General features: G+C 39.7%; 2 protein-coding genes across 2 annotated transcripts; both read right to left on the bottom strand.

The window, feature by feature from the left end:
- Positions 1–230: 230 nt before the first annotated feature.
- On the bottom strand, positions 231–1,187 carry OR52D1 (olfactory receptor family 52 subfamily D member 1). Its single transcript, XM_005906875.2, has one exon. It carries the CDS (start codon positions 1,185–1,187, stop codon positions 231–233), a length of 957 nt encoding a protein of 318 aa, XP_005906937.2.
- Positions 1,188–7,606: 6,419 nt separating this feature from the next.
- LOC102271662 (olfactory receptor 52D1) lies at positions 7,607–8,575 on the bottom strand. Its single transcript, XM_005906874.2, has one exon. The coding sequence runs from the start codon at positions 8,561–8,563 to the stop codon at positions 7,607–7,609; it is 957 nt and encodes a 318-aa protein (XP_005906936.2). The 5' UTR covers positions 8,564–8,575.
- Positions 8,576–12,450: the final 3,875 nt, after the last annotated feature.

Genomic DNA, 12,450 nt, shown 5'->3' on the forward strand with positions numbered 1-12,450 from the left:
AAATATTATTACCTTTCTGGGTTATTCATAATTGCTCAAGGAGCCTCAGAAGTAAGGTATCGTCAATGTGATTATCAACAACTTCAGTTCATTCCACCTTTCTTTAGCCTTCCAGGGCTTCCTCCCATGGAAACACATTCCACTTATATCAGAGGTCTCCATCCAGGAAAATGCATTCAGATAGCCATACATACTTTTTTCCCCCCTCATTTCTGATCTCTGCTCAGAATTCATTTTGAAATTTTCCCCAAGTGAAGCAGTCTTGGAAGTCGACTCCGAATCTCCTTGGTCCTAGCCCCATAGATGATTGGGTTGAGCACAGGAGGCACCAGAACATAGAGATTAGCCAGAAAGATGTGCACATGCCTGGGGACTCGGTGTTGGCCAAAACGGTGGGTGAGGAAGGAGAAGAAAGCGGGGATGTAGAAGACCAGGATGACCCCAAGGTGGGAGCCACAGGTACTCAGAGCCTTGTACTGGGCATCACGGGATGGAAGGTGAAAGACAGCATGGAGGATGAAGCCATAGGAGACAGAAATAAGAATAGAATCCAGACCCATGGCCAGAAGGGCCACGGTTAGCCCATAGACTATATTGACAGTGATGTTGGCACAGGCCAGTCGAGCAATGCCCATGTGCTCACAGTATGTGTGTGCCATGACATGGTGCTGACAGTAGGGCAGTCGTCTCAACAGGAAGATGAAGGGGGAGACAATGGCCACACTACGAAGTATCCCAACAAGGCCGATTCTGCCTATGACAGTGTGGTTGAGGATGGTTGTGTATCTCAGTGGGTTGCAGATTGCCACGTATCGATCAAAGGCCATGGCAAGAAGAACCGAGGACTCTAGAGCATAAATAGAATGGACACAAAACATCTGGGCCAGGCACCCATCAAAGGAAATCTCACCTGCTTGGAACCACAAAATGGCCAGCATTTTTGGCACAGTGGTGGAGCTGAGAGCCAGGTCAGTGAGTGAGAGGAGGCAAAGGAAGAGGTACATGGGCGCATGAAGGGCACTGTCTGTCACTATGACCAGGATGAGGGTGGCATTCCCAGCCAGTGCTACCATATACATGGCACAAAAGGGGATGGCAATCCAGACGTGAGCCCACTCCAGCCCTGGGATGCCCGTCAGGAAGAGAGTGGCTGGGAGACGGTCATCACTGATGTTGGAAGCTGGCATTCTGCTTGGCAAATAAAAGGGGTGATGGAACACCTGTCCTGTAGCATGAGAGATCTGGTTCCTTCACATAAAATGATGACCTTTCTGTGAAGTAGTCTTTCTTAGGCTGAGAAAAATATTTGTTATTAACTTGCTTAAGGATCTTAAAATACTCCTCCACATATTTTATGCTTTGCCTTCTGCTGATTTCTATACTCATCAATCATATTTTGAATTCCATATCCCAAGCAGCAAGCTAAGTATTTAAGCATCTGTTCAACCTGATGCTTCAGGGGTCATCTCCTGTGTTCTTTTCCCACGCCTACAGAGACTTCTTTATTTTCCTTTTTTTCTATGTTTTTTAAATTTCAGTGAAAGTTTCCCTGTCTTCCTGACACCCTTTTATTTTTTATGTCCATACTTGTCTCATTCTTTTTTCCATTCTTCTGCTTACAAAATTCCATTGAGTGAGAGTATGTCTTCGCTATGGTATCTTCTACACTGGCTGTAATAGTATATCTAGTCATTTTGGTCACTGTTCATTAAGCCTCAATTTTGACAACTTAATAACATTGCATTGCTTTTTAGACTTAATGATATAATAATGTGTTCAGTTTTTGTGTGTGTGTGCTTGTAATGCACCTTCCCAGATATATACCCAAAGAATCTCTTTGTATATCTCACTTGAAATGCCTAGAAAAAATATAGGAAATTATGAATATGCTTATATATCTCATGATTGAATATGTACAGCAAGTTGAATATTCAAGAAGTATAATAGAATAAAGCAAAATATACATCAACATGCTAGTTGGCAAAACAGCCCTCCCCACTATGGCAAAGCCAGCATGCCCACCAGTGTAATGTCTGGATATCCTGGCTAGATCAGAATACCAAGTGCTCACAGAGGCTGACTAAGGGATAAAATCTGTGGCCCCAAGGTTGCTAACAGTGAAGATATCCTGAAAGAGAATCTGTTTCTGGCTGTTGAAGGCTAGCGAGTATTTACAGACACTCTTCCTTGATAGCATACTGTTGACCCTTGAACAATGAGGGTGTTATGGATGCCAATCATCTGGGCAGCTGAAGATTCTTATATAATTTATTACCTGCCCTCCATATAAGAGGTTTCTCATAAAGTGGCTCATCATATCTACTATTTAGCATTCACGAATTCAACCAACCACTGATCAGTAAGTAGTACTGCAGTATTTATTATTGAACAATCCACTCATAAGTGAATCTGCACAGTTCAGACCCTGTTATTTGTATTGTGTCCTTAAGTCTGTGTAGAATTTGGAAAAGCTTGAATTTTAACCCTGCTTCTGTAACAAAGTTGATATGTGAGTGGAAACAAATCTCTCTCTTTCCTAGCCAGTCTTCATTTGGAAAGAACAATGACTCTCTCTTTTCTATCTGCTCATGTTGCTGCATTGGAACAATCGCTGCAACACTTTTTGCCTTTAGTTTTTTGTCTCTAAATTGGAAATGGCATCACTTGATCTACCAGCTTCACAAGATTTTATGGTAGAGCTTAAAATAGTATTTATGTGATTACAAATTTGGACATCCCAAATAATCTTCTCTTCCTTCCTTTCTTTGTTTCTTTAACACTTTCTGTATACTACAAAGATAATAGACTATACTTATCATTTGAACCCCTAATCACTGGGAAGACCAAGTCCAGAGAGGTGAATATATGTAGTCCAGATTTCAAAGCATGTTAATTGCAAAACTAAAATTAGACTTTATGTGTTCTGATTCAGAGTTGCAAGCTTTTACTTCACCCAAATGTCCATTAATATGAGCAATATCTGAATTCCTATGTCTTTTGATCAAGGCATTATGTCAATAATTCAAAACGCTGCAATCACTTTATTACTTATCTGAATTCCAAAGTGGCAAAGAGAATTAGGAAGCCCACCCTATTTGTGTAGAGGCTTCCACTGAAGACACCAGATGCTTTTGGGCTCCGTACACAGGACTGAGACACCAGGGGAGAGAAGCTTGGATGGTAGAGGGCAGAGGGCTGGAATCACTACCGTCTTCCTGCCTCCTTTCTTCCCAGCTTTTTCATGGCCCCCTAAGGAAGATATCAAGTGGTTACAGTAAGACAGCCATTACTCTGTGTCCATCTGTGGGTCTGAGGATGAAAAAGATTGAGATAAGAATTCAGCTGGATTTTTCCTCCTTGGGAAACAATGGGATAAGGATATTGGACTGGAGCTTCATTCTAGCCCACAGTGCGAGCATCCTTCCCAGATTGTCCAGGATCTGGTTCTTTGAGGTTCCTTTCTCTCATAAGACCTCAATAATTATGCTCTGTGTCTTTCCACTGAGCACAGACACCAGGCAATCTGATTTCAAGAACTGTGTGGCAGGTGTGCATTTGCAGGTAGACCACACTGAGTTTGAATCCTATGAGCGTGTGTACTATGTGAGTGTGAGGCTGTATGGATAGAACGCAAGGTTGTGCAGGTGTGTATGTGAATACAAAATGTTACTTAAGTGTGTAAAAGCTGTTTCTGTGCAGGTGCAAGTGGGAGCAGTAAGGAAGCAAAGGGCTCTGAATGTGCAATCTGGGCTGAGATGTGTGACCTTTTATCTGATGTGTCTGGGCTCAGTATATGTCCTCAGCTCATCTCTGTGTTCCCACCTCCTCTGGCCCAGGGACTTGTAAGTAAGGTTATTTATTGATTCTCCCCGTGATGCTCAGGTGTGAAATCAAAGAGGACTCCTCTAGGGATTTGGTGCACCTTTTGAGAGACAGAAAGAAAAGGAAGGTAGATAAAGTAACTGAGGTAAGAAAGGGAAATTTTCCTTCATGACTTTTCAAAGAAAGTGGAAATTAAGCATCTAGTGTATGATGGATTATATTTTATCCTCCCTTCTAATTTTTTGCTTCCCTCTCCCCCATCCTCTCATTCTCTTCTCTTTGCTTTATTCCTGTGTGTCTCCTTGAACTCCCTCTCTTGTGGGTACACCAGAATTCTGTGCTTATGAGGCGTGGTGAGATAATCATGAGAAAGGGACAGCAGGTAATGGTAGTGGGCCTGTGCACACATCATTGTGCTATCAGATTTCACTTACAAACACAAGTTCAAAGGTAAAATTATCATGAATTTCATGATGATGACAGCAGAGTGGTCAGGAAAGCCAGAGGCCATTCTGAGCATGGATGTTATGTAACTGCCCAGGTCATATGCCCATGAAGCCAGTCCTGATAGGGAATGACATCAGTGCTGCAGGTAGATTACCTAAGATCCCTTGACATCAACCATCTGTCATGTCCTGCACAAGCATCGCTTCCATCAACCCCTTCCAAGACTAGTTATTCTCTCCTCCTAACTTCAGAATACTGTAACTTTCCTTCTAATAGACCTCTCTTGAATAACTTTAAACTGTGGTCTTCATTGGAGTGTCTAAAAGAATATTCAAAACACTATATGCCCCCTTCAGAACTTTGACAACTAAAAATTATCATTCAAAGTTTAAAAGGTAGAAATAGACATAATTTTCAGTATATTGTGAATATTGACATTTAAAACTCCCATATGACCATTTAAAGTGGACCGTATGGACTCTTTATGCCCTAGAAATTGTTAACTCACCATTATTTATTTCAAAGTAAATAAACAAGCTTTTCTTAACTGTCAGGAATTTAATATACTGCTTTGTTTCCTTGACTCTGCTTCATTTTCCCACATATATTTTTACACGAGTCTTTCATGATAATTACTCTTTTATTCATGTAATAGTAATTTTTATGCGTGTTGGAATTTTTGTTTCCTTTAACATTAGGCTCAAATGTTTAGCCAAGTTGCTCAGTCATGTCTGACTCTTTGCAACCCCATGGACTATACAGTCCATGGAATTCTCCAGACCAGAATACTGGAGTGGGTAGCTTTTCCTTTATTCAGGGAATCTTCCTAACCCAGGGATCAAACCCAGGTCTCCTTCATTGCAGGTGGATTCTTTACCATCTGAGCCACCAGGGAAGCCCTAAAATGCTTAAAATATTATTAATTAAAAAAACAGATATTATTGATTTATAGCCTATATAAGTTTCATGTGTACAACATTATATTTCAACTTCTGTGTACACTGCAGCTTGCTCAGCATCAAACTTTAGTTTCCATCTGTCAGCCAACCTTTTCCAGTCACTTTCCTCTTTGGTAATCACTATTCTTTTCTCTCTATATATGTGTTTGTTTTAGTTTGTATTGGTTTGCTTCTCTGGTTGTTTATTTATTTGTGTATTTCACATGTGAGTGAAATCATATGGTATTTATCTTTCTCCGTTTGGTTTATTTCACTTAGCATGATACCCTCAAGGTCCATCCATGTTGTCACAAATGGAAAGATATTATGTTTTTTTATGACTTAGTAGTATTCCAGTCGACATACACACTGCATCTTCCTTATCCATTCATCCATTTATCAGAAGTTAGTTTCTATATCTCAGCTGTTGTAAATAATACTGCAGTGCACTTAGTGGTCTATGTATCTTTTGGTCACTCAAACGGGAAAGAATCTGCCTGTAATGCGGGACACCCAGGTTCGATCCCTGGGTCAGGAAGATTCCCTGGAGAAGGGAATGGCAAACCACTCCAGTATTCTTGCTTGGAGAATTCTGTGGACAGAAGAGCCTGGTCGGGTATAGCCTATGGGATCGCAAAGAGTCAGACACAACTGACTAGCACACACATATCTTTTCAAATTAGTGTTTTTGTATTCTTTGATAAATACCCATATTTGAAAAGCTGGATCATATGGTCTTATTATGTCTTTGAAGAATTTCCATACTGTTTTCCATTGTGACTGCATCAATACACATTCCTAGAAACAATGCCCCAGGGTTCCCCCTTTCCCTGTATCCTCACCATGTTTATCTTGTCTGTTTTAGTTTTTAGAACAACTTTTTACTTGTTACTTGATTCATCCTGAAGCTTTTTATAAAGGTAAAAATAATTTTAAGGATAAATATTATCATCATTTTATTTGATCTCTTTTGATTTTCTATGAGCCTTGGGAAAACAGACTGTGTCTTTTTTTAAAAAAACATGTATAATATCATATATGAAACAAGTCGCCAGTCCAGGTTCGATGCACCATACTGGATGCCTGGGGCTGGTGTACTGGGAGGACCCAGAGGGATGGTATGGGGAGGGAAGAGGGAGGAGGGTTCAGGATGGGGAACACATGTATACCTGTGGTGGATTCATTTTGATATATGGCAAAACCAATACAATATTGTAAAGTTAAAAAATAAAAAAAAAATTATCTATAATTGATATACAATGCTGTGTTAGTTTCATGTGTACAGAAAAGTGAATCTGTTATACATATGCATACACAATACATATATCAACTCTTTTTAAGATTATTTTCCCATATAGAGCATTGCAGAGTATTGAACAAGAGTTCCCTGTGGTACATAGCAGGTCCTTATTAGTTATCTATTTTATATGTAATAATGTCTTGTCATTTTTTATATTAATCATCCTAACAAGTGTGATTGATATCTCATTGTGTTTATAACTTTTATTTCCCTAGTAATTAAGTGACACTGAACTCTTTTTGTATGCTTGAAGGCCATCTGAGTCTCTTCTTTGGAAAAATGCCCATTCAGAACCTCTGTCCACTTTTAATATATTTGTTTGTTTTTCTGCTGTTGAGTTGTATGAGTTATTTATATACTTTCAATATTAACCCCTTATTGGATATATGATTTGCAGATATCTTCTCATTTTGTAGGCTGTCTTTTGTTTTGTTTGCTGTGCAGAAGCTTTTTAGAGAAGCTTTTAATCATTTATTTGTTTATTGAGCATTTTCAGGCATTGTTCTACATGTTGTACATACATTCAGTAATTTACTTAATCCTCACTGTAATTCAAGTGTTAGATATAATTAATCATTGTCCCAATTTTACAGTTCACCAAAATAGACATAGAAATGTTTAGTAACATGCTCAAAGTAGAAAACCAACAATAAAGGAGAAAGCATTCAAACTCAGGCCCTCTGATTTCAGATCTTGTGCTCTTAACTACTATCCAAAGTTTTGAAGTTCAGATTCAAGTTCACTCCAGATGTTTCATCTTTGGTTTTCTTTTTTTGTCACTTAACATTCCAATAGAAAAACCCACTGTGAGATGCAGTGTCCACTCCAGAACAGAACTGACTAGCATTTTGGAAAGCTACTGTCCCTTCTGAGATGATACAGAAACTACCTTATTACCTTGTTCTGAGCAATTCAGAATTGCTCAAAGAGCATATTCAGTGTAATCCTTAACAAGTCCCATTTATCTGATCATTCTTCATAAAGCGCTTCCTTCCATATCACCATTTCTCTCACATCATAGGCTTTATCTATGTAAATGTAGCTGGATAATTATCCTTCCCATTTACCTTTCATTTTCATTCCCAACTGCTGCAAGAACTCATACTGAGACCTTCCACAAGTGAGGCAGTCTTGGAAGTCGACTCCGAATTTCCTTGGTCCTAGCCCCATAGATGATTGGGTTGAGCACAGGAGGCACCAGAACATAGAGATTAGCCAGAAAGATGTGCACGTGCCTGGGGACTCGGTGTTGGCCAAAACGGTGGGTGAGAAAGGAGAAGAAGGCAGGGATGTAGAAGACCAGGATGACACCAAGGTGGGAGCCACAGGTACTCAGAGCCTTGCGCCTGGCATCTTGAGATGGAAGACGAAAGACAGCATGGAGAATAAAGCCATAGGAAACGGCAATGAGGATGGAATCCAGACCCACAGCCAGAAGGGCCACAGTTAGCCCATAGACTATATTGACAGTGATGTTGGCACAGGCCAGTCGAGCAATGCCCATGTGCTCACAGTATGTGTGTGCCATGACATGGTGCTGACAGTAGGGCAGTCGTCTCAACAGGAAGATGAAGGGGGAGACAACAGCTATACTCCTGAATATACCCACAAGGCCGATTCTGCCTATGACAGTGTGGTTGAGGATGGTTGTGTATCTCAGTGGGTTGCAGATTGCCACGTATCGATCAAAGGCCATGGCAAGAAGAACCGAGGACTCTAGAGCATAAATAGAATGGACACAAAACATCTGGGCCAGGCACCCATCAAAGGAAATCTCACCTGCTTGGAACCACAAAATAGCCAACGTTTTGGGCACAGTGGTGGAGCTGAGAGCCAGGTCAGTGGGTGAGAGGAGGCAAAGGAAGAGGTACATGGGCACATGAAGGGCACTGTCTGTCACTATGATCAGGATGAGGGTGGCATTCCCAGCCAGTGCTACTATATACATGGCACAAAAGGGGATGGCAATCCAGACGTGAGCCCACTCCAGCCCCGGGATCCCTGTCAGGAAGAGAGTGGCTGGGAGATGGTCATCGCTAATGTTGAATGCTGGCATTCTGCTTGGCAAATAAAGGGCTTTGTCCAAGGGCTGAAGGTACACCTGTCCTGCAGCATGAGAGATCTGGTTCATTCACATAAAATGATTTTTCTGTGAAGTCATCTTTTTGAAGCTGAGAAAAATATTTATTGTTATAACTTGCTTAAGAATCTTAAAAGTTTCTATAACATAAATCAATTTTTCATCTGCAAATTCCTATACTCATCAATCATGCTTTGAGTTCTAAATCCCAAGAACCATGATAAAGATTTAAGCATTTGCTCTGTCTAACCCCTCTAGACTTATCTCCTACCACATTCTGCTCATCATTCAGTTGTTTTTTTTTGTCCCGATACATCTAGGAATATTTATTCTCTCTCTCTCTTCTCTTTTTTAAAGTTTACAATATCAGTATTTCCTTTGCCCAAGGAGACTTTTTCTTTTTCTTTCTCTCTAATTTTTAAACTCTGGGCAAGTCTCTTTGCCTTCCAAAAGCTTTTCCTCTCTAACTTAGTCCTTAGTTGTCTATTTCTGTTCATTCATCACTTTCCAAAATCCTATTGAGCTAAGACTGCATCTTCATGCAATTGCAACCTCCAGACAACATGACTGTGTGTCTGTACCTAGAAAGTTTGATCAATATTCACCAAAAGACTTAATCCTAGTAACTTCTTAGCAACATAGTATTGACTTCTTGTCTTAATGCTACAATATTTTGCTTACTTACTCTGTTTTTATAAGATAACTGCCCAAATACACACCAAATGACTTATTTTTATGTCTCACCTGAAGTGCCTATAAAGAGATTGAAAATGAAAGTGAAAGTGAAGTCGCTCAGTCGTGTCCGACTCTTTGCGACCCGCTGGACTGTAGCCTATCAGGCTCCTCCATCCATGGTATTTTCCAGGCAAGAGTGCTGGAGTGGATTGCCATTTATTAGGCAGCCTGAATATACACAAATACTCAATAACTGCATATCTACATTATTTTGAGTACATATGTGAGTTCAGAGGAAGAAAGCAAGAGGTGTAGTCGGCATGCTATCTAGGGAGACAGCACTTCAAACTATGCAAAGGCAGCCTGAAATCTTATAGTCCCACCAGTTAATGGTTGCATGTAACAGCCAGATCAGAATGCCAAGTGCTGATAGAAGCAGATTGAGGGAGGGAGTAGAGTGTCCTAGAATTCACCCACGGTAGACATCCTGAGTGAATACATGACTATTATAGAGTGATAGTATTATATACATCTTCCCTCAGTAACATTGTACACCTAAAAACATCCTTTGTAAAAGGCCAGGAATCCTGAGCTTTAGTTCTGAGTTTGTCACAAGAGTGTTACTTAATCTTAAGAAAATCCCTTCCCTTCTCTGCTGCTGCTGCTGCTGCTGCTAAGTCGCTTCAGTCGTGTCTGACTCTGTGCGACCCCAGAGACAGCAGCCCACCAGGCTCCACCGTCCCTGGGGTTCTCCAGGCAAGAACACTGCTCTGGGAAGTCTCAATTTATAAAAGCAACAATTCTGGAATCCTCATCTTAGCTTTTCTGCCTATTCACTATTTAGCATTAAAAAGTACCACAACCTTTTTGAGACTCAATTTTTATATTTATAAATTAGAAATGGAAACACCTGGCTGACTTTTTAAATGGGTGGTAAAGAGTAAAGCGTATAGTCTTTTAAAAATTTATTTATTTTTAATTGAAGGATAATACATATAGTCTTATTAAGTTTGTACACCAAAAACAATGTGTTCCCCATTTTTTACAAGCTCTTGGTCCCATAGCCACATATAGGAGTGATACAGAATATAATAATTGTATCTCTGTCTTAGCAAAATGAAATCCAAGTTCAGAGAAATGAACTGATGTAATTCAGATCATAACATATCTTACTTTAGAAGTGAAATTAAGTCTTGGGTCTCCTGATTCAAAGTATGGTGTTTTTCCCTCACTTAACTGTCCATTTATATAGCCGATACTTTACTTTCTATCTTTTTCTTTCAAGGCACTCCAGTGTCATTATCTGCATTGCTATACCATTATTTATTACCTGCACTCCAAACAGTCACATAAATGTGAAAAGCCCCTCTTATCTAATTTGAGTTTTTCACAGATGGCCGCAGCCACTAAAGGAAAGAAGCTTGGGTACCACACAAGGGAGCTAGAGTCTCTTCTCTTCCTTTCTTTACCCAGTCCAGTCTTGCCCATAGAGGAAGATTTCAAATAGTTATTTTAAGGCACCTGCTACTCTGTGATCATCTATAGATAGGATGACCAGAGAGATTAGGTATAATCAAGATTGCTTTCCAGGTAAAGTCATAGAAAAGAGACATTGTGCCAGAGCACCACTCTGGGTGGAATGAGGGAATTGTCTCCAACTTTTCCCGCTCAGCCTTGTTTCTGGGTCACTATGATGGCTATGTGTTTGAGGTCTTCTTCTAAGATATAAAATTCAATCACTGAACTTGGAGTTCTTTCTCAGAACATAATATTTTCAATTCAAAAACATACCTGTGTGATTAGCATGCATTCACAAGTGAAGCGCACTGAAGTTGAACTCTGTAATGCATGTCATAAATGAGTGTGAGGTTCTGTTGGAGGGTGTGTGGAGGTTTGTGCAGGTATTATGTTCCAGAATGTAATTTTTTTTGAGATGTGAAAGTTGTGATTTCATGCATGTGTGCAAGTATGATTTAGAGGATGGTGGGATCTGAGTATGACATCTGAAGTTTGATCTCTTCTCAGTTTTAAGTCTTATCTGTCCTCAGTGAGTGTGTTCATCTTAGCTTGGGGATTCCAGCCTCCTCATGTCAACAGCCTTGGTAAGTGCAGTTATTTATTAACTCTCTGTGACTCTCAGGTATGAAAACCCAAGGGGATTGCTCTAGGGATTTGGAAGAAGCAGGGATAATTGGATATCCATATGCAAAAGACTGAAATTGGGCTCCTCTCTCAAACTTAATTCAAAATGAATCAAACATCTAAATGTAAGACGAATCTACAACATCTTTAGAAAAAACCTTAAGTGTAAGTCATTGTGTGCTTGTGTTACATGGTGATTTTATGACACACCAAAAGCACAAGGGACCAAAGGGGGGAAAAATAGATAAATTGGACTTTATAAAAAATATATTTTTAGTATTTAGTCAGTGTCAAGAAAGTGAAAAAGACAAACCACAGAATGGGAGAGAAGTTTTACAAATCATATACCTGATAAGTACCATGGTTGATTCATGTCAATGGATAGCAAAAACCACTACAGTGTAAGAGGGTTCCCTTTTCTCCACACCCTCTCCAGCATTTCTTGCTTGTAGACTTTTGGATCGCAGCCATTCTGACTGGCATGAAATGGTACCTCATAATGGTTTTGATTTGCATTTCTCTGATAATGAGTGATGTTGAGCATCTTTTCATGTGTTTGTTAGTCATCTGTATTTCTTCTTTGGGGAAATGTCTGTTTAGTTCTTTGGCCCACTTTTTGATTGGGTCGTTTATATTTCTGGAATTGAGCTGCAGGAGTTGCTTATATATTTTTGAGATTAATTCTTTGTCAGTTGCTTCATTTGCTATTATTTTCTCCCATTCTCAAGGCTGTCTTTTCACTTTGCTTATAGTTTCCTTTGTTGTGCAGAAGCTTTTAAGTTTAATTAGGTCCCATTTGTTTATTTTTGCTTTTATTTCCAATATTCTGGGAGGTGGGTCATAGAGGATCCTACTGTGGTTTATGCTGGAGAGTGTTTGCCTATGTCTTCCTCTAGGAGTTTTATAGTTTCTGGTCTTACATTTAGATCTTTAATCCATTTTGAGTTTATTTTTGTGTATGGTGTTAGAAAGTGTTCTAGTTTCCTTCTTTTACAAGTGGTTGACCAGTTTTCCCAGCACCACTTGTTAAAGAGATTGTCCTTTCT

This window comes from Bos mutus, unplaced genomic scaffold (genome assembly GCF_027580195.1).
Source record: "Bos mutus isolate GX-2022 unplaced genomic scaffold, NWIPB_WYAK_1.1 CTG200, whole genome shotgun sequence".
Taxonomy (NCBI): domain Eukaryota; kingdom Metazoa; phylum Chordata; class Mammalia; order Artiodactyla; family Bovidae; genus Bos; species Bos mutus.